Source organism: Chinchilla lanigera, unplaced genomic scaffold (assembly GCF_000276665.1).
Source record: "Chinchilla lanigera isolate Chin_1 unplaced genomic scaffold, ChiLan1.0 scaffold00011, whole genome shotgun sequence".
In the NCBI taxonomy this organism is placed as follows: domain Eukaryota; kingdom Metazoa; phylum Chordata; class Mammalia; order Rodentia; family Chinchillidae; genus Chinchilla; species Chinchilla lanigera.
The window spans coordinates 22,096,707-22,121,886 of NW_004955412.1; the positions used below are offsets into that span (position 1 = coordinate 22,096,707).

At 42.4% G+C, this 25,180-nt stretch overlaps 1 protein-coding gene across 1 annotated transcript in view; it reads left to right on the top strand.

Moving 5' to 3' along the window:
- The window catches only part of Tecta (tectorin alpha), a 69,420-nt gene that overhangs the window by 34,089 nt on the left and 10,151 nt on the right, over positions 1 to 25,180 (top strand). Inside the window, exons 11-16 of the mRNA XM_005378359.1 lie at positions 5,462 to 6,023; positions 12,355 to 12,554; positions 16,787 to 17,170; positions 19,058 to 19,347; positions 21,103 to 21,395; positions 24,371 to 24,481. Of these exons, the coding sequence (XP_005378416.1) occupies positions 5,462 to 6,023; positions 12,355 to 12,554; positions 16,787 to 17,170; positions 19,058 to 19,347; positions 21,103 to 21,395; positions 24,371 to 24,481 (1,840 nt within the window). The remainder of the gene's footprint in view (positions 1 to 5,461; positions 6,024 to 12,354; positions 12,555 to 16,786; positions 17,171 to 19,057; positions 19,348 to 21,102; positions 21,396 to 24,370; positions 24,482 to 25,180) is intronic.

Below are 25,180 nucleotides of genomic sequence, written 5' to 3' on the forward strand. Positions count from 1 at the left end.
GCAAGGTCATGCTTCCTCTGAGGTCTAGGGGAGAATCTGGCCAGTGTATCTGTCCTAGTTTCTGGTAGTTGTAGGCTATCTTCTCTGTTCCCTGCCTTGTGACAGCATAACTCTAGTCTGTACTTCCACCTTCAGGTGCTTTATTTCTTCTCTCCCTGTTTCTTTGTATCCACATATTCCTCTTTTAAAGAACACCAGTCACTGAAATTAGGGCCAATTTTCTTATCTATATGACTTTTCTTAGCTTACTATATTTATAAATACCCTATTTCCAAATAAGGTTATAGTCACAGCTACCACATGCCTCAGCATTTCTTTTTGAGGACACAATTTCATCCACACCAGAGGTCATTTAGAGAGAGATTGGCATAAAGGGAAAGTAGATTAAAGGGATAGGAGGACTCTGTGCCAGGGTCCTTTTATCTCAGTCACCTAGAAGTCCTAAGTGTCTCATATAGGAGCAGAGTAGACAGCTCTCAAACCCACAAGAAGATCAAGTTCACAATGCACTGAAGGTTCTTTACTTAGGAGACCAGCAGCATAGATTTAGCAGTTACTTTGAATTATTAATATGCATTACAGGATCTGCTTATTCAATGATTTGCATTTGTTTTTCCCATGATGTTATTATTAGTCACCATCTCTCCCTGAGCTTGAAGAATAATGGCCATCATAATGACAGTGTGAAATGGAGTGCAGGACAAAACACAGCCCAGGGTCTGAGGTCCCTGCCAGTGCTCTCAGAGATGGAGGGTGACATAGTGGTGACTCCTTGGACATTAGACACATTCTACGACTCTGACCTTTCTCTGTATTAAACAACTCTGTGGGACATGGGAAAATCCACTAACCAAAAGAGGTTAGACATAAACATGCTATCTAGAGTCTAGGTAGAGTGACAGGAGTAAGGAGTGACAGGAGTGACACTGCAGCAGTCTGGGCTCAGCTGTCTGCAGCCAGAGCTGAAGAGGTGGCCTCCTGCCTGCTACCACGCCCAGCTTCCAGCACAGCCACATCCTTTTTTTTGGTGGTGGTGGGGTTTTAGTTTTTTTTCCAGTACTGGGGATTGAACTCACGACCTTGTACTTGGCAGGCAGGCGCTGTGCCGCTGAGCTAAATCCCCAGCCCCCACAGCCACATCCTTGATGGTCCGGGACAACTGGGAAGTGTATGGGGCCTCAAAGCCTGTGCCTTTATATTTATTTATTTATTTATTTATTTATTTATTTATTTATACCTTTTCATTAACAATCTTTTGGTCATCAGAAAAGAGTGAGTTTTTGAGCATTGCTGTAGCTCAGTTTAGTTCCACAAGCTCGTATTGATGCCAATTTTGTGCCAAGAAACAAGAATTTCTTAACAGATAATATCAAGCATGAAAATGAAAAAAAAAATCAAATATGGTTTCTATCCTAAGAGAGCTCAAAGTCTAGTGGATGGATGGAGCTGCTAATAGTGAATGCCAGTGTAATATGAAGTGTAGCAAACATGTTCCTCATGGAGGGCCATGAGCACACAGTGGAGGGGCTGCCTCAACCAGCCTGAGGCTTCAGGGAAGGCTTCCTGGAAGGGGTGATACCTAAAAGGGGTGATACCTGGAAGGGGTGATACCTTCCTGGAAGGTATTATACCTAAAAGGAGTACACTTTCCAGACTGAGAGTCTGATGAAAGCATCCGGGGAGATGAAACATCAGTGAGGACCCAGGAGATAGCAAAATGCAGAGTATGAGGACTGAAGGAAGTGTGGAAGGAAATCAGGATCAGCTGTTTAAAAAAAAAAACTCCACTGAAGCTTAATAAGTGATTTTGTTTCCAAAACAATCATCCACAGGTTCAACTAAATACAAAGTGAGATACATACATACCATAAATACATACCATACACACCCATACACACTTAAAATTGTATCTATACTGAACATATACAGACTTTTGGGGTCATTATTCCCTCAATAACAGTAAAACTCTACTTATATAATGCTTACATTGCATTAGGTACTGTCCAGTCTAGAGGTGATGTAAAGTGAACAGCAGGATTGTGTAGGGTACAGGCAAATATGACACTGTTCTATACAAAGAACTTCGGGGTGCTCAGAGACTGGTACCTGCAGGGGTCTGGCAACGGATCCCCTGTGGACACTGAGGGGTGACTTTACTTAAGTATCTAGAACACATCTGCCCACACTCATCCTTACGCCTTCTTCTTGTCTTCTTGTGCACCTGCCTCCTCTATCCATCAAGATCTGTTGCCATACCAACCTCTCCTTTCCTCTGACCTCCTCTCCCTCTCCCTCTATTTCTCACTGCCAGAGAGACAGAGAGAGATTCAAGCAGTGGAGTGGATGAGAGGCAGCATTCATGGGGCATCTGAGACAGAGAAATACCAAGCCTGCTGGAGTCAAGGATGCATCTTTCTCAGGGTTCTCCTTGGCAGTGACAGAACTCACAAGCCTTAGGCTTTGATCCCATTATTTTGCTTCTCCGTGGTATTGCCTCCTGTCTGACACCAGGTAGCCAAGAGTTCAGCTCGCAGGGAAAGCAGGCCGGCACACATCAGCCTTTGAACGTGTAGCTTTTGCTTTCCTCTTTGTGAGTCTTCTGGGAGGATCGGAGTCTTCAAAGCCTCTGGATCCCTGAGTGACTTGTTCTGTCTGTGTTCTGTGATTGTGTTCTGTCGTGGGCCTCCTGGTTGAGAAAGCTGTGCTCAATAGCACACTCTCCCTCCCTCTCCCGTCTTCCAGGCACCTTGTCTCTTGATGACTCCTCCTTGCATCCTATGCCCTATTTTCCAAATGCAGAAAATGAGGCATCTCCTTCTCCCACTGTTACTACCCACCCCAGCCATCTTGCCTGTCTGTCATCCGCATCCCCTCCTGTGTCTTCAGCCTTGTACGTTCTGCAGCCCATAACATGCTCACTCTGAAACAAGCCTTGACTGCAGCCCCCTCCAGCTGCTCTCCAGTCTCTCTTCTCCCTTCCCAGCCAAACTCCTGCATTTCTATTTCCTATTTGCCATTTTACTTGCTGTTAGCTTATGTAATCTATATCTGGCATAATCGTTCTACTCAACTTCTCTTCTTAAGATCACAAATAACAACAAAATAATGAATGGGTATGTTTCAGGGTTTATGTCCTGGCCTCTTTGCCATGTGTGACCCTGCCTATGAGGCCCTCTTGCCTCTCCATCTTCAAATTCATCCTCTGCTGCTTGCAAGGCCACTTTTATGCACCGGCAGCACTAAATCATGGTAATTCTTCATATTTATTAGGGTTTTTTCCCTCTTAGCTGGGCACTTGCTGGGGCTGTGTCCTTTCCTTGGAATTCCCTTGTCTTCACCCTCATCCCTCTTGGATGAGTCAACCCTTGCTTATCCTTTGGGAGCAGGTGTGGGTGTTATCTCTGCAGACTTTTGATGCTTGTGCATCTATTTACCTGATATTATCATCAGATCTTATTATCTGTGTATGTTCTTGTCTCTGCCACACGACAATGAGCTCCTGGAGAAAAGGCCCTGTACTTAACCCAGTATAGCACAGTGCCTGGCATAGAGTAGGGCCAAATTGGTGTCTGCTGGCTGAATGACCGCATTCTGTCCTGATAAATATTCACAGAAGAGGAGATGGCTGAGCATTGGAGGGCAGGCATTCACTTGAGGAAATGCATCAGGGAAAGTCTTCCTTGCTGCCTTATGGCAGGTTCCCTAGCAGCAAGGTTTGCGATTGGGTGTCTTGGGAAAGGGAAGGAAGCACCACCAGAAGAGGTTCTGCAGGGACACATTCTAAACTAGAGACCAGCATCTTCCTAGGCTACTAGAAGCTCTGAGCCTGACCCATAGCACAGAATTGGTCCCCAGTATGATCAGGGTAGGGATTTGGAGTGAGGGGTCACAGCTGGCTATAAAGTGGCTCCCCTTGGGCCAAGGCCAGCTGAGTTGTCCTTAGTCCTATCACAGTGGCTGGGGATTAGGGACTCTGGGAGGGACACAGAAGGCGTCCATCACACTTGAGACACAGGAAATGGTGGGATGTCACAGCTTGGTCCATTTAGGAAACTATACACTATAGGATGGAGCTGGAGTGGAGGAAGCAAGTGAGCTATCTCAGAGAGGCTGGACCAGCTTCTGGAGAGCCCAGGGGACTTGCTAAGCATGTCAGACATTGACTCAAGTCCTGGAGTGTTTTGACTCAGTTGCTTTCAATTGCATTTTTAAATGTTAGCATGGCAGGAGCAAGTGAGTGAATGACAGGGGCAAGCCCGGGGCCAGGGAGATAAATTAGGAGGTAATTCAGTCATCAAGGTGAAAGATGATGAACCTGAACCAAGGCAGGGGCTGTGGGTTTGGGAGGAATAAAGAACAGTAAAGGAGATTGGGAGAAAGTATTTCTGGTCAGAGCACACTCAAAATACCCACTTCTCTGCAAGGACGACCTATTCAGCTTACCCTGGCTGCAGTAAGGAGCTTGAAATCTGTATTTTCCATCCTGCTGTAACCTCAGCCACGGGCTCTCAGATGTGTCTCATCTAAATGAGCATAGTTCAAGGGAAGAGCAGTACTGGAGTTTAATCTAAATTTAGAAATACATGGAGGGAATATTTTTCAAGAGACCCCTTGTTTGAGTGGCATCATGTCGTGAAGCTGCTTGGGGGTTACAGGGAAAGCAGACACAGAAATCCATAAAATGTGATTCCTGCCCTCAGTTTGCTCATAGTCTTATAGGTGAGGCAGAAGCGTGTGGCTGTCTATAATCTAAGTCTGACTGCGATGTGCACTGCGGTGGCAGCAAGCACATGTCTGATCTTGGCCCAAAGTAGAGAAGGATTCAAGAGGTGTATAAGTAATACAATCTGCTCACCTAGGCAAGGGAGCAGCTAATCCTGACCACAGTCTGGGATGCAGAAGACTCTACTTTACAGGAGAGGTTACAGTGGCCCAGGGCCTGGAGGATGAGAAGGATGAGGCCTGGTGAGGACTGGCTTGCCGGGCAGAGGGACCGGCAAAGTGAAATAGTCCTCCGAAGGAAAAAAAAATCTCTAAGTTATTAATAAATTGGGGCTTGTCTAACTAAAATAAATCCACAGTAGAGCTGGAAATAGAAATGCAAGAATTCTAGGTTTTGGTATTGTAGTCTAAACTTTAATTGAATTCTTATTACCCTTTCATTACCTTGGAGGGAACAATTTGAACTCCTGGGGGAAAATAATGCCATAATAAACAGAAGGCACCGAAATAAATAGGTATATTAGTGTACAAAGGATCGTCATTTAAGTCTGTTCAAACCCTAATAATAATAGTTGACTGGCATAAACAACAGTGCATGCAAATCTGCCTGCAACTTGTCTGACCTCCCTTTGGGGACCTGTATTTCTAGAGACTAATCAGGGCAGCTGCGGAACCTCTGTATTTTTCTACAGTGGCACTGGGCCAGGTATATTTTTCTGCCTTTGCTCCTTTTGTACAGGTCAACAATGAACGGCTGTACCTGCCCTTGAAGTTGGGGCAAGGGAAGATAAACATCTTTTCCTTTGGCTTCCATGTGGTGGTGGAAACTGACTTTGGCTTGAAGGTTGTGTATGACTGGAAGACCTTCCTGTCCATCACGGTTCCTCGGAGCATGCAGAATAGCACCTATGGCCTGTGTGGTCGCTACAATGGCAACCCAGATGATGACCTGGAGATGCCCATGGGTCTGCTTGCATTGAGTATCAATGAGTTCGGGCAGAGCTGGGTGAAGAGGGACACTTTCTGCCAGGTGGGCTGTGGCGATCGCTGTCCATCCTGCGCCAAGGTTGAAGGTTTCTCCAAGGTACAGCAGCTGTGCAGCTTGATCCCCAACCAGAACGCCGGCTTCTCCAAGTGCCACAGCAAAGTGAACCCCACCTTCTTCTATAAGAACTGCCTGTTCGACTCATGCATCGATGGGGGTGCGGTACAGACTGCCTGCAGCTGGTTGCAGAACTATGCGAGCACCTGCCAGACTCAGGGGATCGCGGTGACTGGCTGGAGGAACTACACATCCTGCTGTGAGTCCTTCTCATCTCCCCTTGTAGCTCCTTACTATTCATGAGAGGTGTGGGAGGCCAGTTTCTAACGCTATAAACATTAGAGGAAATTGACTACAGTAATCAAAGAATATGTACTTTGGAATTGAGTTCACTATTAGAAACAGAATATGTAAACTTCCAGAGCCTCCATTTCCTTATCTGTACAATGGGATTAGTGCTGAACATTTCAAAGATTTCTCTGGAGGCTAAAATAAAATCTTGTATACAAACACAGAGAACCCATGTAGCATTTGGATTCAACAAGTGCCTAGTAAAATATTAACCAGAGACTAATCATGAAAGAGTTATCTAGCTGGTTAGTTTATTCTACAACCTCATGAGTCCATCACTGTATGGGTAGCTTACATGCTCTCTTTAGGTATGCCACTCTAATTGATTCACATATGGCATGTTCCAGTCTTTGTGCTTATGAAACATACCAGAATATTTAGAATATCAGACATGAAATTAGAACTCTTGGATTCTGCCTTGACTCTGTCTTTCAGGATCTGTGAGAACTTGGAGCAATTCATTTTTTCCTCTCTGGTGGTCAGTTTCCCCCTCTGCAAAGCAAGGATACCGCTGCCCATGTAATTTATGCTACAGAAATGTCAGGAGGATCCACTTAGATAATTGGAGTACCAGCACACGCAGTGTATGCTAAGTGGTATGGTTGTATTAATGACTTGCTCTGAGCCAAGCACAGTGCAACAACACTTTAGCAACATTATCCCATTTATTCTTTTCAATAGCCCAATTAGGCAAAGAGAAATTGAGACTCAAAGGAGTTAAATATCTTGCTCAAGGTCATATAATCTCAGTGGCAAAGTCAGGATTTGATCTCCTAACCCCAAAGCCTATATCCTATATTAGTGGACTGTGTACTGAGATATTTGCCTACACTTAGCATGTGCAAACAGGAAGAGGTCAGGAGGAGAAACCACTGTTGCTCTTTGGCTAACCCTCCATGGTCTATTTTCCTGTCTCAATCTCATTAACTATGGCAAATCTCTTTTAGAAGTTCTGACGTACAAAAAGCCTGTAAATTGAGGCTGAGTGCCTAGAGCTTTAAATAAGGTACTCAGCAAGGTTCCCAGAGGATAAACATCCACTTTCATCCTGGAAAAGGGAAATTTGGATGAAAAATCAAAAATAGTATTATGGTTTAATGTCCACACAGTCAGTTTGCAATCCACATCTAGTCACTGGATTCATGGGAAGTGTGGAGGAGTGCTGGGAACATATAGAAGGGAGGGAGGGGAAGGTGCCAGCACCATTTCATCTAGGCTCAGTCCTGAGCAAGGGGAGGTACCAATAGGGGTGACTGTTCAGATAAACTGTCCTCTGGTGTCTTTAAAAAAGCCCAGCCTGGATAAATCTCCGGTGCTCCTTGGGATTCCCTGGGCTTACCACAGCGGGATGAGAGGGCTTGCCTTCCTCTAAATCTGAAAACCAGTCTTTGGGTCTACAGACCTAAAAGTGGCACAGCTTCAAAAATATGGGTTTGGAAGGGGAGAGTCAAACTATTTCTTCTTGAAACATATACAGAGGGGTCCCCCTTCACCTGTAGCCACACATAGTCATGTACTACTCTCCGGGGTGGCTGGGATCAGGCACCGTGCATGCCAAAAACCAGTTTCTAGCTATAATGAATGGGCAAATGCATTCATGGAGCAAGTGCAAGGAATTCTCACCTCAACTGATGGGCCTTGATTTTTGGCACTCATGGGAAGGAAAGGGAATTGAATCAGCAAGCCCAGTAACCTTTCCTCCAAGGAAGAAGGTCACCCCACTCCTATGGAGTCTGACTGATGGTAAAGGATATAAAGGACATTTTTCTTCTGCTCCTGTCCTGCCCACCAGTTTAACACTGCCCTTTCCTCTCCTCAAAGTTCTGTCCCAAAGTTGAGTGCCTCCTTTACATTAGCTAAACTATTCCTGGGGGTTCTACTCTGGGCACTAGGAGCCAAGTTGGCCTGCCTCAGGCTCAGGTCCCCGTGGTAGACCAGCTGCCTCTAGCATGGCCTGGGCTGGTACATCAGGGCCAACAGTTAACTAAGAAAGATTTCCTCCATGAGGCCCTTTTGACCTTCTTTCAATCCTTCTTCAGAACCAGGATCCAAAAGATAGAGCATCTGGGGAGTTGGTGGTCATGAATGGCAAAAAGAAAAGCTAAGGGAGCAAGTATATACTTTGTAGATGGTGTGGGGGGGGCAAGGTGTGCTTGGAGGCTACCTAGTTTTCCATTTTGAATTACAGAAGCAGAGAACCGCTGTGAGATATTGAACCCTACATCAGCCGTTCAACAGACAGTTGGCCTAAATGTGTTCATTTGTAACTAGATTTGAGTTGACTTTGACCTTGGAGGACTGACACACCTCTGCTAAAAATCAGTCCATTCCAACACTGTGTTGAGACATGAAAAATGGTGTTTTCAGGAGAAAAGGAGTCAAATCAGAGTGCCATTAAACTTGTGCTTTATTCGTAACAAGGTAGACTGCCAATGTTTTTCAATGATTTGGCCATTCCTATTGATGGGATAATTTATTACCCAATTACTTTATTTATAAATGCATTGGAAAACCTCTTCATGCAAGTTGAATAGGCTGAGAGGGAGAAAGAGTGGTAAATTGCCTTAATTACTAACCCCGCCCTAAAATTTGTTCAGCTGAGTCTTATCATTCTGCCAGTCTCATCTGAAGGACTTGAATTAGAATAGTAGGTGGTGGGAGTAGAGTAAGAGAAATAAATAATAACTAAATAAACAGCTGTTCCTGAGCTGTTACTACATGTGTGGTCTTGTTGTGGTTGAGAGCTGTGAACTCACTCCTGCACTCCTTACCCCGACTCTCTACAGCAGGTGCTAGGGAGAATTCTGTTCCCAAGTGGAGGAAGCTGAGAAACACAGCTACTTTCCCAGGGAGGAGCATTGGGTGAACAGGGGAATGGGATAACGTCTCCCCCAGGGCCATGCTGCCTCTCTGATTCTGCGCACTAGCACCTGACATATGGGAGGTGGTTGGTCAAGGTCAACAATCGTTATTCTTTTCCATTTTTTTTTTTCTGGTACTGGGAATCGAACTCACGACCTTGCGCTTGCTAGGCAGGCGCTGTGCCGCTGAGCTAAATCCCCAGCCCCTTCTTTTCCATTTTTATCAGAAGAACCTTTTGCTACTTTTAGAGTCCTGGGTTTAAAGTCTGGCAACTAGGGTTTTTCTTATTTCTCTGTCTATCCAATAAATTCTGTTGAATAATTTTAAAAAGTTCCCACTGCAATGGTTGTTACCACCATCCATAGCAGAAGTTATTATTGAAGTACCAGGCACTTTGTCTTTCATGGGAAGGAAAAGGAAAGTTTGAGGAGCTCTACAAATTACGTATCATTTTACCTCCATAACTACTTGATGAGGGAGACAGTATCATCCCCATTTTACAGATGAGACAACAGAAGTTCAGAGAGGGTAAGGAACATGCCCAAGGGGATACTGCTAGTTAGTGGCTGACTCGGGGTCATACACAGAGCAGCCTGATTCCAAAGCCTTTGTCTATTCCATTGTATTAGATGGGGAGTCCATTCATACTTCTGCCCCTCCCCCAGGGCACATATGCTAAGGCTGTCTACTGGCCTGGCTGAAGGAAAAGACATGTTCTAGTTCAGGGCCCCAGGTAGGTGTGGAGCTCATCTGTTATGCACAGCTCTCAGGACTTCACTGAGGGAGAGAGGGAAGCAGGAAACCAGTGTGAAGAATGTGAAAATTTGCTTTTGAGAGTCAAATATCTATTAACTATTCACCATGTTCTCAGCATTGTTTTGGGTGTTATGGAAGAATCTGAAGTGAACAGTAAGGAGTTTATAGTTTTGTTGAAGAAATAGGATTTATCTGAAGGACTTGAAAGAACAATGAACACATTACCAGATATTCAAATGTAGTATAGAGGGTCTATCACTGTTAATTCCAATACATGAACAAGTTAAATAACAAAAATGCAGCAAGTTATTACTGGCATACAAATGGAAAGACCAGCCAAGATGAGGTGAGACTGGCCTGAAGGAAATAGGCCTTGATAGTAAAGGAAAATTAGTGTATAGTAAAATTGGCATTTAAAATCATTGAAAGAAATGTTTTGTTTAACAAATAATAATGGGATGAAGGGCAGAACTACAAAAAAATGGCTAAATCTCTCCTTTACTCCTTGTTGCAAAATAAAGTCTGAAAGAACAAAGATTAAAACTGAACATGAAAAAATTGAATTATAAAAGCACTAGAAGAAAACAAAGGAGCTTTTGCTGTTGTTATTTTTTTAGTAATCTTACTGTAGAGAGGACCTTTCTAAGCAAAACATTCAAGGCAGTGAGGGAAAACCTGATAAATTTAACCATATTAAAATTTTATATCTCTACATAACAAAAACCTAATCAAAACTCAAAACAATGTACAAAATTTTTTAAAAGAAACAAAATCAAATGATAAATATTTTATAACATGTATGATGCATGAAAGTTTATTTTTAATTTATAAAGTGCTTTTACAAAGTAATGAAAAAGTTCCAACAACACAAGATATGCAAATAATACAAAAAGCCAATAATTCACAGCAAAACACATACAAATGGATTATAGGCAAATGAAAAGATGATCAACCTCACAAAGAAATGCAAACTAAATATATATATAGCAGACACAGCGTTTTCCACTTTTCATATTTGTAGGAATCAGAAAATTTGGTAATAACCAGTAAGTGAGGATGTGGGAAAATAAACTTCCTTGTATAGTCCTGTAGGACACACTTGTAGTCTCTTCAGAAGGCAGCTCAGTAGCAAGTGTCAAAAATTTAAGTAGCTGAGAGGGTGTGGTTCAATGGTAGATTGGTTGCCTAGCATACATGAACCCTGGGTTCCATTCCCAGCATCACCAAAACAAAAAAAATTAAATGTGCGTACCTTTAAACTCAACTTCCACTTCCAGGAGCTTGTTCTGGAGGCTCACTTATGAGGGTAGGAATGTAGAGCAGTGACAGCCACATTATCCTAAGCACATAAAATACACACACCGCAAGAAAGATCGCCATGAAAAATCAATGAGCAGGAAGGTTTGTAGACTTCTAACTTATGTAAAAAGAAAAGTAGATAGAAGATGCACACACGTGCCTGTATATGTGTAGAAAATTTCTGGAAGAATTCATTATAATTTGTTTTCAGAGGTTGCTTTTTCTTTGTACTTTGCATTTTCCACCACACAGAGATATTATCTTTTGAACCAAATGTTTTTAAAATTACATAGTACGTTGTTGCAGTGGTCATATGAACATATTCATAAATCTGTGCACTTCAAAAGTGCATTTTACCACTAGATAAAAAATAAGCCCCCAATACATACTATATTTTATTGTATAGGATATTAGTTCCCATGCAATTATAATTGTACTTATAGTATATAGTAATATATTAGCATCTAGAAATCCTTTAAACAAACCAATCTATTGAACACCTAAGTGCCCAGCACTGCTGTAAGCACACAAAGTCATTTAATCCCTTGCAACCAAACATGAGATGGATACTATTGATGTTTGCATTTTATAGGCAACGAAGCTGAGGCTCAGACAGCCTAAATGACTCACCTGGTTCACTTACCAGAGCCTGTGTTCTTCCCCAGGACCTTGACTGGCTTCCATAGATGCACCTAGATATATCTGAGAAATGGTAGAACATAACCAACATGAGTCAGTTTGCACACTTGCACAAACACTCACGCAACACACAAGGCATATCTGCCTCATGGGGCTCAGAGGTCTACTGCTGATCAGCTACTGGTTTTAAAGAAATGTTCTATAGAAGTTCTGAGGTGAAGATGACAGCATTGGCCCAGATGGAGTGAGCCGTATGGATGAGATTCCAATTGGGACTTGAAGAATGGGGAATTGGGGCAGGTTGAGGGGATAAATTAAGGACATGAATAAGAGAGGTCAGTGTGAGTGGAGACCTCAGGGCAGGAATGGTGTAGGTAACATGTCTAACTGGAATGGAGTTCCATGTGGGGAGATGGATTTAAGGTGGTTGGTAATGAAGATCTCAGCAACCGAGGCTGAAGATAGGACAAAGATTATGGAAGGAGGCTTCAGCAACTTCCATCTGCACAGTGGCCCATTATTTAAGCCATAATGAGCCCCAGAGGCTTCCAAGGAACAGAGAGAATAGTGAGGAAGAGGGGCCAGCCTCACCCCATACCTCCGTCTCCCTGAACAAAGGCTGTAAGAAAGCTATTTGCAGCGCATGAGACTGAGCAAGTCTTGACTTGTCTCCTCTGTTCCAGTGGTCACCTGCCCTCCCAACAGCCATTATGAGAGCTGCGTGAGCGTCTGCCAGCCCCGCTGTGCTGCCATCCGCCTGAAGAGTGACTGCAACCACTATTGTGTGGAAGGCTGTCAGTGTGATGCGGGCTATGTCCTCAACGGCAAGAGCTGCATCCTGCCTCACAACTGCGGCTGCTACTCGGACGGCAAATACTATGAGGTACGGGAGGCCCCAGCTTGCCTTTCTGCCCATCACCAGGTTTCAGTCTAAGGTGGTTGAGGGAGACCAGTCTTCCCACCCCATGGTGTAGAATGTGGTGCTTCTTGCCAGGCAGGTGGGGTGAGAAAGAGGTCAAGCAGTGTTTGGAGGAGGCTCTTGCTCACTGTGGGATTTGGAAAAGCTCTGGGCCTCAGCCTCTTCTCTCCACCAAGTTGGCACGGTCCCTTCCTCCCTCCAGTGCCTTTCTCCGGAGGACTTTCTGAATTCCTCTCCTGTATATCTGAGTTTGAAAGGCTGTTGTTTGGAAATATGGTGGCTGTGAATCTGACATTTGTAGCTGTCTCAGCGAAGGACATTTTTTAACTGGAATATATGGAGCTCAAGGCTGGAGGAGCGACCTTTCCTTTCTGAGGATTGAAGCTCCCAGAGAGTGAGCTATGGTTACCATCTCCAAATGTGCTATTTATCACTCTGCTATCAGCTCCAGAGAGTTAGGTCTGGGCTACTGTCTGCTGTGCCCTGACATCCCACCCTCTTTCTCTTTATGGCAGCTTAAACACAGATGCAGAGGCCTCTCATTGATGTTTTCCAATAAGACGTATCAGCTCACTAAATCATTTTACTTGTTAGGCTTTTTAATCTCCCACCCTCACACCCCTACCCTGTACTAGGTATCAAAACTAGGGCCACTGGCATACCAGGCAAGGTCTGTGATACTGACGTACACCCCAGCTCTGTAATGTTTTCTAATGTGCCGTGATACTGAGATACAAAAGGCCTTGCTAGAGATGGGCTTTGTTTATGGTTATGCCTCAAGCCCATTCCCTGTTTAACTGATGTCAAAACCTCCTGTGGGTAAGCAGACAGTTAACACCTGCAAAAACTGAGTACCTGCTACTTGTAAACCACCGTGCTGGTGGTATTGTGCTGTATGAGAAAGCATGTCCCTTACCTTACGGATCTAAAAATCTATTCAAGAGAGAAAAAATTGTGCTTTGAAGAATAAGAGAAAAATTACAAAATAACATATTAACAAGTGAAAAATAGTACCCTATAGAACTAATCAATTTTATATGAAAGAGAATAGTAGCATTTAAAAGAAATCTAACTAAAATATCTGAATTGGAAATCAAGCAGGCAAACAATAAATAATGTCTCCTTTTTCCAAAGATGCATTGACTTGTTCAAAAACAACTAAGTTGCCTTTACTTGGGAATAAATAAAAGAACAGTAATGCAGATGTTACCTTTGATTTCACTAGAAAATGTGTTTAAGTGCTATATTGGAAGCAGAAATAGAATAAAATAGTAGAACTAATTTCTTAGTAGTATTCATGTTAACCTCAGGAATGTTTAAAGGAAGAGGCAGAATATGCAGGAGAAAATAATAATAATTTGGTTTGCCTGTAATGTGGGAAAAGATATGACCAGGCTCAAAACTTAAAGAGCATGATCGTAAACTGCTCCCTGGCCCAGAAATTAACCAAAACATAGCCATCAACTGTGGTCTGTGATGCTGAGTGTCAGTGTGGCAGAAGCAATTGAGACCTGGATTTGATCCTAGCTCCACCACTGCTGGAGGTGTCACACTGAACCAACTGTGTCATTTCCCTGAGCTTCTCTTTCCCGATGAATGAAGGGGGGTTAAAAATAGCAACTCACTGGGGTTGTTGTATAATCTGCGGTAGGTACCTGGCCTAGTACTTGTCACCTACCTAGTCATTCAGTAATTGGTAGCCGCTATTGGTGTTGTATTCTCCTGAGAAATATTTTGTATATAGAAATCCAGGCCTGTTCATGAAATGATGCATATAAAAGCCTTTGGAACTCTCAAAAAAGGCACAGTACACTTCTCAGCAGCTATTGTTACTGTAAACATTATTATCTGTTTTTCATCAGAAAGTCAGTGGGTTTTGACAACTGCTTATATCTGGGAAGTAGCGAACTCACAGAATAAATAATCCACATCTACTTGCCACAATTCAAACAAGCTTGGGGGCTTGTTTATACAGCACATTTCTTTGGAAATAAAGAGAGAACACATCTAGCTATTAGCATGTAGGGTAATCACCCAGCTGTCGTTGTCATGTCTAATTAAGGTAAAGAAAGCAGCATGGGGCCAGCCACTTCCCGGCGATGCTAGTTTCATGATCAAGTTCTCCTGCGGATGAGTTATTTACCCTTGATCATATCCGCATACATCAAGTTGTTTTTCTCTTTCCGCCAATGCAATGTCTGAGTTCTTATCAGAGAGAGGCCAGACCGACCACTCAGTTATTCTGTAAATCTGATAAGAGAAATGAAGTCAATTTGAAAGGCTGCTGGCACCCCGAATATGCTATAGATCTGGAAGAAGAGAGGATGTAGTTCTAGGAACTGCTTCACTTTGAGGATGAAAAAATCAACAATGGCATCTTGAAGTGCACTGGATGGAAATATTTCAGTCTCTATTTACACTGACATCTGAGTGTTAGCTGTAGCTGATATGTAGAGTTTTGGTAAATCTATAGTTAAAGCAGAAAACAATGAAAAGACAAAAATCATAGATTTTTGTGCCATTAAAACATATTTTCTGGATAGCACTGTTTTGGTAAATTGGTATCCATTGAGCACCTCTAATCTGCAAAGCTGAACTCTGAAATGCTCCAGAACTTTTTAAAGGTTACTATGATGCCAAAGGAAAAAAAAATTCCACACCATGGAACTTTGTTTTATGAACAAAATTATCAAAAAATATTTTAAAGTACTTTCAGGCTATGTGTAAAAGATGTACATTGAAACATAGGTGAATTTTGTTTTAGACTGGGCCATATCCCAAAGATGGATCAATCTAGTATCTATCTATCTATCTATCTATCTATCTATACCTATGTATTATTTACATTATATATAAATGTTCCAAAATCGGAAAAAAATCCAAAATCTAAAACACTTCTGGTCCAAGGCACTTCAGAGAAGGGATACTCAACCAGGATGTTCAACTTGTAACACATTGTGTGCCCGTATTGCTATGTCACAGTATTATCCATGCCACACCCCACTTGGACAATCATGACTAATTTCTAACAGTTCCCTGAGTACACGATCAAGACTATAAAATTCACCAAGTAGAATTATATCTACTACAGCTTGTTCCCTAAAAATATTAACTATCTCCAGTTGAAGATATACTGTGCTATAGGTATTTTAATGGTTTTGTGTAATCTCTTATCATCTGAAGGAAAATGAATGTAAACATAGTGCCTATTATTTAGGAGTGCCCTCTCTACCCCAGGAAGTATGCTTTACACATCTTAATTTAACCTTCACAATTGCCCTGCAAGACATGATTATGATTTCCAATTTAGAGACGAAAAAACTGACACTCTGGGGAGTTAACCACGTTCTTCAGGATAGCACATGTAGGGTGACAGGGCTGAGACTGACACCAGAGCTGTGTATCTGAGCATGAAAGTTTCCTTTCTCCAAAACCTAACTGTTTGATAGATTGCTCACAATTCAGGTCGTAAGGAAATGGAGCTGCTTACAACAGAATTAAGACACAAAGGATAAGACATAAGGGAAATACTAGGAAGAATGAATATTGGGAAATGGTGAAATGGTTAATACTAAGAGTTGGAGGGGCTGGGGATTTAGCTCAGCGGCACAGCGCCTGCCTGGCAAGCACAAGATCGTGAGTTCAATTTCCAGTACTGGAAACACCACCCCCCCAAAAAAGTTGGTTATCACTTTCTTTGGAATATTTAAGATTTGAAGGGCTGTTTTTTCACTCTTGAGGGAATTTAGATTTCATCCTCAAAGAGGGGCCTGCACTTGTTAAATATGATTCCTTGGTTTAAAAAGGGGAGGCGCGGGGAGAGACAGACAGACACAGAAAGAGCCAGAGAAAGAGGAAGAAGGAAGAAAGGAAAGGAAAGGAAAGGATGTATTTTTACTTTTCATTTAGTTCCCCTAACAGCTGCACATTTAGGTTGGCGGTGATTAGTTCTACAACCCAGCCATAAAGATTCCAGAGTTCTTGATTGAAACCAATAAAGTCTAAATTGCATATTATTTGGCGTCCGAGTTGCATGGAATTGATGTGGCATTTGAATTGAAAGTGCCTCTCTACTGCTCCCTGTTGCAACTCCAGCCCCATTAAAGATACGCGGGTAAGGGGTCCAGATGGACTGGGCTTTGGGGTTCCCACTCCTGACCACAGCCTGACTTTTAATGCAGACAATTCTCTTCTAGCCCAAGCAGCTGTTCTGGAACAGCGACTGCACGCGGCGCTGCCGCTGCTTCCGGCGCAACCTGATCCAGTGCGACCCGCGCCAGTGCAAGTCAGAAGAGGAGTGCGCCCTACGCAACGGGGTGCGCGGCTGCTTCAGCACCAAGACCTCCTACTGCCTGGCGGCTGGCGGCGGCGTCTTCCGCACCTTCGATGGCGCCTTCCTCCGCTTCCCAGCCAACTGCGCCTTCGTGCTCTCGACCATCTGCCAGAAACTGCCCGACATCTCCTTCCAGCTTATCATCAACTTCGACAAGTGGTCCTCCCCCAACCTCACCATCATTTCCCCCATCTATTTCTACATCAACGAGGAGCAGATTCTCATCAGTGACCGCAGCACGGTCAAGGTGACCAACCTGACCTTCACTCTTAAGATGTGTACCTGGGAAATATGAGTTTGGCTAATGGTCTGTTTATTGTGGTTTTCCCAGCTAACCAAATTCTAGACTAATAAATAAGTGACTGCTGGTCATACACAGATAGCCAGATATCAAAGAATTAAAGCATAAGCTTCATTCCAAAGGCCTGGCAGAAAACGCAGGTCTTGGGCTGTAAGAATAGCATGGGTGGTAATAGAGCTTCAGATGATAAAATGGTAGATAAATCAGCTTTTACTTTGGGTTAATTTCCAAAAGCATCTCATTTATTTTTAAGAGCCTTTAAAATTATTCTTGGATCTTCCCACCTGTACCTAGACTGGCACTCATCTCTGCTATTCTTTCTGAAAACTAAGAACCACCTAAATAAAACCTGTGAAAGCATCCCCACTGTCAGAGGCCCACGATGACATGCTATGTGAAAGAAAACAGACTGAGTATGGAGAATTTTTCTTGGGTTGACTCTTCCTTAAGCTCATTGCCTGGCACTCTCTCTCTCTCTCTCTCTCTCTCTCTCTCTCTCTCTCTCTGTGTATCTTAGGCCTATATATAAATAAATGTAAAGCTCCTGCCCACCTTTGTAATTAATATACGACCTAAATTCCTCTACCTCTTCACTTAAGAAGATAATCAGCTCTGATGAACTTTTGACAGTGAACCCAATCTCTCGGCTGAACCACACTGGTCATAGCCGATGGACAAGGTTCCATCACTATGGGCACAGATAGGTCAATGGGAAGAGAACCACATTAACATTTGTTTTGTTTTGTTTTGTTTGGAATTGAGTGTCTATATCTGTTTTTTCCACTACTGGCTTGCATAAGCAAGCATTGAGTATACCTTTATTTTAAGAGTCATCAAATAGGTTAGCACCCAGCATTAGGGAAAAGACTGGCTGTGTTTTACAAGCTTAAAAGGAAGAATCTGGATTTTAATACTGGTTTTTAACTTCAGTGAAAGCTGTACTGTTTTTGACATTCCAATTCCTTTTGTAGATTGGTCCACGAGGACACAACTACATTGGTCCATAATACAGGAGCAAGAAAGTGGAAGTGTCCACTTGAGATCTCAAAATTGACATTGTTGCTGAATAAAATACCCCAAGCTAGCCAAAATAGCAAGGCATTTTTTTTTTAAAAAAAAGGCAACTGCTTTTTTATGAAACAAAATTTACTAATAACTTGTGTGGGGGGGAAATAATTTATTTTGTAAGTACAGGAAATGCACATTATGTTCTATCCCAAGGGCTAAGAAAAGAAAATGTTACAAAGCAGGAAAATGACAAACGCAGAAAATACTGTGCCTATAGGACCTTGGGGTAAGGGGGAACCTCAAGGTTGAACATTATAAACAAGAAAGCAATAAATATGACAGTGTTCCCCAGATTCATTTTAACTGTGTTGGACTCTCTCTGGTACAGGATTAGAATGCCATTTTCAGTAATTGGTTTATGTTAGGGAAAGTTTCACACCAATATCCAGCCACTGACCAAGAGTTACACTGTTCTAAAATTTTCTTCTCTCTTGCTTTCCTCTCCCTCCTCTGCTCAATAGCTTGCTTCCTTTGGGGGAACTGTAGAGAATAAGATTAGTGTGTGTCCTTAAACTGGAGGGCAGGGGTTTGCAAACTATGGCCCCTGGCCAAATCCAATCACTGCGTGTTTTGTAAATAAAGCTTTATTGGAATATGGCTGCCCTCATCTAGTTACATATTGTCTGCGGCTTCTGTCATGACTGAAGGGTAGAGTTGAGTAGTTATCATAACAAGTCCAAGGCCTGCAACAGCCTGGCCCTTTATGGAAAAGTTAGTCAACCCCAGATCTAAGGATAATGACTTCCTTTTCCCCTCCTCCAACAGGTGAATGGCACCCAAGTGAATGTTCCATTTATAACTGGTTTGGCAACCAAAATCTATAGCAGTGAGGGGTTTTTGGTGATTGACACCAGCCCTGACATCCAGATATACTACAATGGTTTCAACGTCATTAAAATCAGCATCAGCGAAAGGCTACAGAACAAAGTGTGTGGCCTCTGTGGCAACTTCAATGGAGACCTGAGTGATGACTACGTGACCCTGCGGGGGAAGCCGGTGGTGAGCAGCGTGGTGCTTGCTCAGAGCTGGAAAACCAATGGCATGCAGAAGAGGTGAGCAAGCGCATAGCTCAAACAACTGAGCGCACATCCCTCGCCGTCCTTCACCTTTCCTCTTCTACAGAGCACAGCTTTGGAGTTTTGATGCTACACATAGGCACATCAATGACCCCAGAAATTTCTTGAATTGCAGAGAAAGGAACTGGGTCTAGACTGTATGACTAAATGATCATGTCATCCGGCCCTCAGCTAAACGGAAGAGTGTACCCAGGATTAGAACTCCAAAGCTTTAACCAGGCGCACCACTCCCCCATGTGCCCTTGCTGGAGGAAGAATTAGGAGTTGATTCAGAAGAAGGAAGGCAGTTCTTTGCTTTCTAGTGCTAGACCTAATTAAGTGACCTTGACTTTTACTAAGAGGCTTGATTGGGGTGGTGCAGGCAGAAGTTTATGGGAATCAGCAAAGCCTTTTTAAAAACATACGTGTTATGAAGGTTATTATCAGACTTAGCCCAGGGTAGCTGAGATGAAGGAGCAAAACACGTTATTACAAAGGTTTTTTTTAAGTTAGGGTCCCTCTGGGCTGTGGAATTATATCGATTCCTTCCGGGAACTGGGCTTCTCTTTTCTGGTATTTCTTTGCTTGCGCAATGGCTTGAATCCTTTAAGCTTTATATGCAAGGTATCAGGTAAATACGTAGTTGTAGAAATGATGTTTCACACCCTCTTTGACCTTGCCCCAAGTGTAAGCTGAATTATGTATTACATATTAGATTATCCTGTGAATTATGAGGCACAGAGCTGGGCAGAACCTTGGACAATATCTAGTCCAGTGTTCTTTTGCTTGGTGAAACAGACGCTAAGAGAATGGCTTCCTTACATGAGAGCACCTGGCTAATGGCAAGCCAGCGGTAGATTTCAGGATTCCTAATTTGATGCTTTCTCTAGAATGGCATCTAGTGACCCACAGATAGAAAGAAGACAGCTTTGGGCTGAGGATGTAGCTCAGCGGTAAAGATCTCAGCCAACATGCATGAGGCCCAGGTTTGATTCCCAGCACTTCCAAAGATAATTCTTTAGAAAAAGACAGTATTGAACATTTAAGCCAGTATGGATTTTCCAGTGATGAACAAAATTCAGTTTATTTTCCCACCTCCATCCTTCCACTGTTTACTTCCCTTCTTTTCTTTTTTCTTTTTTTTTCCTTTTTGGTTTTTGGTTTTTTTCTGGTACCGGGAATCAAACTCACGACCTTACGCTTGCCAGGCAGGTGCTGCGCCACTGAGCTAAATCCCCAGCCCCTCTTTTCTTTTTCCTTTAGAACTAAACTGTCACCAGTTGGACCCCAGACTAGGGAAAGCTTACTTTTCGTCTCTGATACCTAAACTAGAACTGGTTTACCAAACTCCTGGATTTCCTTTCAAATCTTTAATTCTGCCAAGTATCATTACTATTGCTGTTGTTACTGGTTATTCTATCCATACTTGATGGTTATTAGAGCAATGATATCAATCAGTTATATCAAAGTGTTAATGGTTATTATATCAATATCTACCTTTTGTGTGGCACTTTGGCTATCAGTCTATTATTTTACCTGTACTGCATCCCAGCTATATAAACAATAGGGATTATTGTTTTACTTTCTTACATGGATAGATAGAGACCATTGGTATCTGACATCCTGAAGGTCACGCAGCTAATTATCATGGGAATTGCCATACCATGCTAACCTCAGGACTAGCACATCACACACGTTCCTACCTTCCACAGGAGATCATGAATAGTTTTTTGTTTCACTTATTCTGACTCACTTTTTTGCCCCCAGTTGCAACGAGCTGCAGTTCTCGCAGTATGCAGCCACGTGTGACAACGTGCACATCCAGACCATGCAGGGCGATGGCTACTGCCTCAAGCTCACTGACATGAAGGGATTCTTCCAGCCCTGCTATGGGCTCCTCGATCCGCTCCCCTTCTATGAGTCCTGCTACCTGGATGGCTGCTACAACCTCAAGAAGTTCCAGCTGTGTGGCTCCCTGGCCGCCTATGGGGAGGCCTGCCGCTCCTTCGGTATCCTCAGCACAGAGTGGATTGAGAAGGAGAATTGCTGTAAGATAATTATTTTGTTTCTGTGGGTTCTTGGCTGGTAGCATTGCTTCTTCCAGAAATGACTGGTCCTCTCCGTCTTTTTGCACTTATCTGCCTCCAACGGTGGAGAGTAGGGAGCTGCGACCTGTAGTGGAGGTTCAGTGAGGGGCATTTCCTGGGTAGCCTAAACCCACCTGACCTGTGATGGAATCTGAAAAACAAACAAAATGGACAAACAAGCAAAACAACAAAAAACTTGAGGGTCTCTTGGTTGCAGGAGCAAAGAGACATAGTATAAGACTCAGGATTAATGTTAGTTCAAAAAAAAAAACCCTGGTAATATGAACAACTAATTTGAAGACAACGATATACAATATAATACCCATTGTTGAATTCATATCATCTTGTTTAGTGAAATTCTGTATCATTTCTAATGTTTTTGAAATTATTTTTTATCTCTTTGAAAAATAAGAAAACCTCAACTCTCTCTTGGTTTCTTTAACATGAATCACAGCCCATGTCAGAAAGGGGAGGTGTATGGCACATGGCAAGTTGGACTGAAATTGAGCCGGCTTATCTGCCCTTTGGAGCGAAGCTGCACTTGGATTTATAGAGTGATCCCATAAACTAGATAGCAAAATAAAGACTTATAGATTCTTGTGGGTTTTTTTTTTTTTGTAGTAAAAAATTATTTCAAGCTGGGCATGGTGATCTGTGCCTGTAATTCCAGCACTAGGGAGGCTGAGGCAGGAGGATCACTGCATGTTTGAGGCCAGCCTGGGCTCCAAAGTGATTTCATGGCCAGCCTGAACTACACAGTGAGACCTTGTTTCAAAAAATTTTTTATTTCATTGTCTTTGGTATTTCCATTATTCATTTTCTATGTTAATCAAATAGATGGATATAAATGTATTGAAACATGTATAAACTTTCCATGTATAAACATATATAAGCTTACATATGTGGGTCCATGTGTTACCTGTATATATAAATGGCCATTCCCATTAATGTGGTATGATACCGTAGTTAACTGAATGTGTGTTCCAGATATGCAACACTCACCCCACGTGTGTACACAGGCACCAGTGCTCATACAGGCCCAGTCCAAGACTAAACATTCACACTGGTAAATTTACAGACCAAACCCAATCAAGTATAGGAATGTACTATTCAGAATCTAAAAACAATGTACTAATAACTAATTAAAATTAGTTAATTAAATAAAGAATTTATAAAGCACAAATTTATAAAGCACAATGTACTAATAACTAATTAAAATTAAAATTAGTTAATTAAGAATCTAAAAACAATGTACTAATAACTAAATAACTAATTAAAAACACATTTAATGATTTCAAAAATGGTTAAGCAAATTGCTACTCTGTTGAAAATCAACAGAAATGTTTTGTATGGTAACTTAATATTTTTCTCTGCTGTATTAAAAGAAACACCTCAAATAACTTTAAAATGAAGTGTTTTCTTTTTGTCTAGTGGCATGTCTCAATTACCAATTGGCAGATGCGCTGCCACATTTTAAATGAAAACTTTTCTTTTCTTCCTGTGGACTCTAAACTCTGCACTGTCCCTCTGTAATTCCCTTTGGTTGTTTTCATACTGGGCTGATTAGCTGCACAATTCACTGACTGGCTACTGTGTGGTTGGCACTGTGTTATACACTGAACACACTGGATGAGTGAAAGGGTCTTAGTAACAGGAAGCCTTTACACATAAATATGGTTGCATGATGCTGATGGCTTCCCAGAAACTAAGACAGGCTGGCACCAGGCCATCCATGCTCTACCTCAATTACGTATTTACCAGAGGGCTGTGGCAGCCAAGGCAGATGAGGTATATGGAGCTGTATTTTGCTTTTCACCTCTTTTTTTCTGTATGCAACTATATCTGTGCTGGGAATGCTTAAAATCAACTCCCTTAATCTGTTCAAATATATTGTGCTTGTATATATTGTTATTAATGATTACCACGAGGTACAGTAGATCTCTTCAGTTTATTCCTAGCTGAAATTGCGTATCCTTTTAAAACTCTTTTTAAAAATTCTCCCTGCTAACTTAGCACATGCTGAACATTTGTTTCTTTAGCACTAACCATGGTGATGAACAAGGCTTCTTCTATCTTGACAAGATTGAAATTCTTTAAATAAAGAATTTATAAAGCACAAATTTAAGTAAAAAATTTTCTCTTAAAGAAAATGCTCTAAATTAGTGCATCTCCAGTGGAGGTGCTGAATCCTTGAGGGTAGTCTGTTATAGGAATATCATTTCTAATAACGTGTGTGATATATTGTATACACTTGCAAACATATTTTACTTATAGTTCTACCCTTTGGCAAAACAGTATGGTTAAGCCAGTGCTGGTGAATTATGTGTAGGTTGTGATTCATCTGCTTTTTAAAATATCAAGTAGATGTTTGTGGAGAATGAGCCAAAGTAGTCCTGTTACGGGGAACCTCTGGGGTCATAATGGCCCTAAAATTTTCATTATTGAGAAATATTTTGTGAGGATTAACTATGAAGTGGCTGGGTGCTGGCAATATAGAGATAAATGATTTGAAACCTACTCTTTATATACTTATAGAGAGATAAATGTGAGCAATTACAGTATGGTGAAGCAGGTGTAGTAATCATGTATACCTTGGCAGGGAGGAGTGTCTGCGTATTCTGTCTTTACCATGTGCCTTCCTGGTGATCTGAAGCAAGTATTAGCTTTGAAATGGGCTTATGATACTTAGCTTGAGGAGTATTTATGAAAGTCAAATGCACTAATTCAGTTGAAGCCTGAGTCTCAGCGCCAGGCCCTTAACAAGCATCTATCACTCCCTATTGCTGTATTTTCTGGAAGGCCACCTTGTTGTGTAACTTGCGGCTGCCATCTGAGCATATCCAGCTGGACTAAAGTGGCCAGTCCTAAGTGGAACCAAATGCTGCCTCATGTGGGTGTGAAAATCACGTTGTGTTTCTGTGTGTTTTCCTTTTTAGCAGGAGTGGTTGAAGATCCCTGCGTGGGGGTGGACTGTCCCAATCGAACCTGTGAGCTGGAGAACGGAGGAGAGCTGTGTGGCTGCATCGAGCCACCACCTTATGGAAACAGTGAGTGATGAGTGCCACTTCCCGCCCTGAGAGGCCCGTGGAGGGAAGCCTGGCAGTGGTGGTGTAGGGAAGCGCCAGAGAAGGGCCTTAATGTGTCCCACTCCATTGGTTAGAAACCCAAATAGCAAAGCTTTCAGGAGCATGGAAGCAGAACAAAGAGGTAACCTGACCACTTCAAAGTAGGCTAATGTTCATTTCCTCATAGCTACATCCTTTTATTCAGTACGTTGTAACTCTCAAATTTGTACAGGATCTGTACCGAATCAATCAGTTCCATCATAGGCCATGTTGAACATCAAAGATCCAAGTTGATCTTTTAGACTCATGGAAAAGTTAGTTGTTTTGACACCAACAGGAAGAAATTAAGAGGAGAGGGCCAGGTGTCTGGAGACGAGAGAAAAGCCAGCTTTACCTGGCCCAGAGCTTTTTGATCCTGAAGATGCAACTAAAATGTTTGAAGCAAGAAACCAATAATTAGGACTCTTTGTCTTGTTCCTAACTGTAGCTTCCTAGGCTGAGCCTACCTGGAGGTCAGCTTGAAGGTGAGCTACTTTCCAGCTCCATACCTTTTCCTAAACCAAGCACCTCAGAGATGTGCTAAATTTAACACCATTTGAGAATGAAAGTCTAATTAACTACAAGGCTCCATAGGAGGGACACCAGCGTCACCTAAGCAGATAAAAATATTTCTCTGTTTCT